The sequence below is a fragment of the Myotis brandtii genome, unplaced genomic scaffold, assembly GCF_000412655.1.
Source record: "Myotis brandtii unplaced genomic scaffold, ASM41265v1 scaffold910, whole genome shotgun sequence".
Lineage (NCBI taxonomy): Eukaryota > Metazoa > Chordata > Mammalia > Chiroptera > Vespertilionidae > Myotis > Myotis brandtii.
In genome coordinates this window covers 255,921-258,673 of record NW_005371748.1, presented here as the reverse complement: position 1 = coordinate 258,673, position 2,753 = coordinate 255,921, and the positions used below count along the sequence as shown (strand labels likewise).

Here is a 2,753-nt window from a genome sequence, read left to right as displayed (position 1 = left end):
AAAAAGGAACCCTCCTTCACTGCTGGTGGGAATGCAGACTGGTGCAGCCACTATGGAAGACAGTATGGAGTTTCCTCAAAAAGTTAAAAATGGAACTCCCATTTTACCCTGTGATCTCACTTCTAGGAATATATCCCAAGAAACCAGAAACACCAATCAGAAAGGATATATGCACCCATATGTCCATAGCAGCACAATTCACCATAGCTAAGATCTGGAAACAGCCTAAGTGCCCATCAGTAGATGAATGGATTAGAAAACTGTGGTACATCTACATGATGGAATAATATGCTGCTGTATAAAAGAAGGAATTCTTACCATTTGCAACAGCATGGACGGAACTGGAGAGCATTATGCTAAGTGAAATAAGACAGTCAATGAAGGAAAAATACCACATGATCTCACTCACTCATGGATAATAAAGACCATTATAAACTTATGAACAAAAATAGATACAGAGGCAGAACTGCCTCAAACAGACTGTCAAACTACAGCAGGAAGGCCGGGGAGGGTTGGGGGGCAGGAGTGGGGGTGTAAGAGATCAACCGAAGGACTTGTATGCATGCATATAAGCATAACCAAAGGACATAAGACACTGGCGGGTAGGGGAGGCCGGGGGATTGTTAAGGGCGGGAAAAAAAAGGAGACATATAAAAAAAAAGTTGACTTTGCTGGGGATGGATCTCAGAGGCCTATTTCCTACACTGCAAAACTGTCCCTAAGCAGAACCTCACTTCTGTGACTCCTGTCAGGAGCCATCGTTCTTTTATTTACTTTTAAAAATACTTTTTGTTGTTGTTAATCCTCACTGAGTGTATTTTCCCATTGATTTTTAGAGAGAGTGCAAGGCAGAGGGAGAGACAGACAGAAACATCAATGTGGGAGAGAGACATTGATCTGTTTCCTCCTGCACACCCCAACCAGGGCTGGGGAACATGCAACCAAGGTGTGTGACCCTGATCAGAATCAAACCCGGGATCTTTCATTCTCCAGGGCAACACTCTATCCACTGAGCCTCACAGCCAGGGCAGGAGCCATTGCTCTTTGTTGACTAACCACTGGGGTCACTTTAGAAGGAAGAGCTTCTATCCACCCACCTGGGCCATTTGGTGTCTCAGCTGCTCCTGCCCCTGCCTGCTCCCTGCAGAGATGCCCCCTAGTCCCCATCTCCCTGTGCTCAGGGTGAGGCACCTCATCAGGAGGCAAAATGCAAGCCTAGGCCTATGTCCTTCCCCTGTGGGTCCCCTGAACTGAAGACTCTCACCTATGCCCTCTGCTTCCAGGTTCCCCAGCTGACCAGCTCTGGGGGCACATGGTGTGTGTCTGATACACAAGCACCTGGCCTGTGACCCCAGAACATGGGACGAGGCTTCTGTCTTCTTCACTGATTTGTCCTTGTTACCTAGAGGGACCCTGGTGTGCCATAGGCCCTCAGTGTTGGTGGAATAAATGAATGAATGAAAGAAATCCAATCAAGTGATGTGGGTAAACAGGCTCTGAAATTGGTGTAAGATCCACATCGCCCACACCCAAGGGCCCACCTCTGAGCACCCTTGTCTGTGGTCCCTGCCTTGGGTTCCACTTGCCCAAGGACCAGACTCTGGGGAAATCTGGCTGCATAATTGGGGTCTGTGCCTCAGCGGGCTGTGCACACCCAGAGCCTTATATCAGTGAGTGATGCTCAGGCAAATGCCAGGTGTGGATTCCTGTGTAAATACAAACTCCACTGGGGCTGCAGAGCCTGCTGAGTCTGGCTGACCCAGGGACATGGCTGTCTCCCTCCTCCTATTTCTTCCCATCCTGGGGCTCCCCTGGGGTCAGTGTCTGGGGACCTGGCAGATCAGAGGTTTTCACAGAGATGTGTACTTATTAATCTTGTTGCTTCCTTTTGTCCCAGGTGCAGCTGCAGGAGTCGGGCTCCACAGTGGTGCAGCCCTCGCAAACCCTGTCCCTCACCTGCGCCATCTCTGGGGACAGTGTCTCCAGCAACAGTGTAGCTTGGCACTGGATCAGGCAGCCCCCAGGGAAAGGGCTCTAATGGCTGGGAAGGACCTATTTCAGATCCTAGTGGTGTCATAGAAGACCGGAGAAAAACAAAGCAATGCTTAGAGAAATAAAGTTACACAGCTTTATTATGCTGGCAAACTCAGAGGAGATATATCTCAAATTCTGGGAAAAGCATTCTGGTGGAAGATGTTCCTTTATATCTTTTTGGCTTCTTTGTCCCCCAAATATGGATGGGACTCCAAGACCTTCCGGAGGCTTTGAAAAAAGCCCCGTGTGTGAGGATAGGGGTCGTGGTACCATACCTAAGGGCCTGATCTTGTGCCAGCACTGGAAGAAATGGGATGCTAACCCCTTGGTCATCTCTTATCAGCAGGAAGCAGCTATGAGTGGTCGTCGTCCCTGTTCATCATAACATCAGTAGTCATAGTCGTAATCATTGTACCACAAGGCTAAGAAAAACTTGTGGGACAAGGGAGGGAATGAGAAGGCTAATGGTTAATTTTTTCTATAACATCTGGTTCCCTCTAAGGGAACTTTCCTCAAGCGGAACAATGTAACCCTCTCCAGGGGTTGTTGTTTTTTTTTTATGATTTATGGCCTCTGTAACATGTGAGCAAACAGGCAACAAATCTTGCTAGCCCAGACTGCAGTAAAATGGCCAATAGGTTATATTTTCCCATCTGGGTTACATTGTTCTTCTTGAGGAAAGTTCCCTTAGAGGGAACCAGATGTTATAGAAAGAATTA

At 47.9% G+C, this 2,753-nt stretch overlaps 1 gene segment (V, D, J or C); it reads left to right on the top strand.

Moving 5' to 3' along the window:
• Positions 1-2,038, top strand: part of LOC106724633 — a 16,572-nt gene extending 14,534 nt beyond the window's left edge. The window contains 1 exon segment of the V gene segment in view: positions 1,898-2,038. Coding sequence covers positions 1,898-2,038 — 141 coding nt within the window.
• The last annotated feature ends 715 nt before the right edge of the window (positions 2,039-2,753 follow it).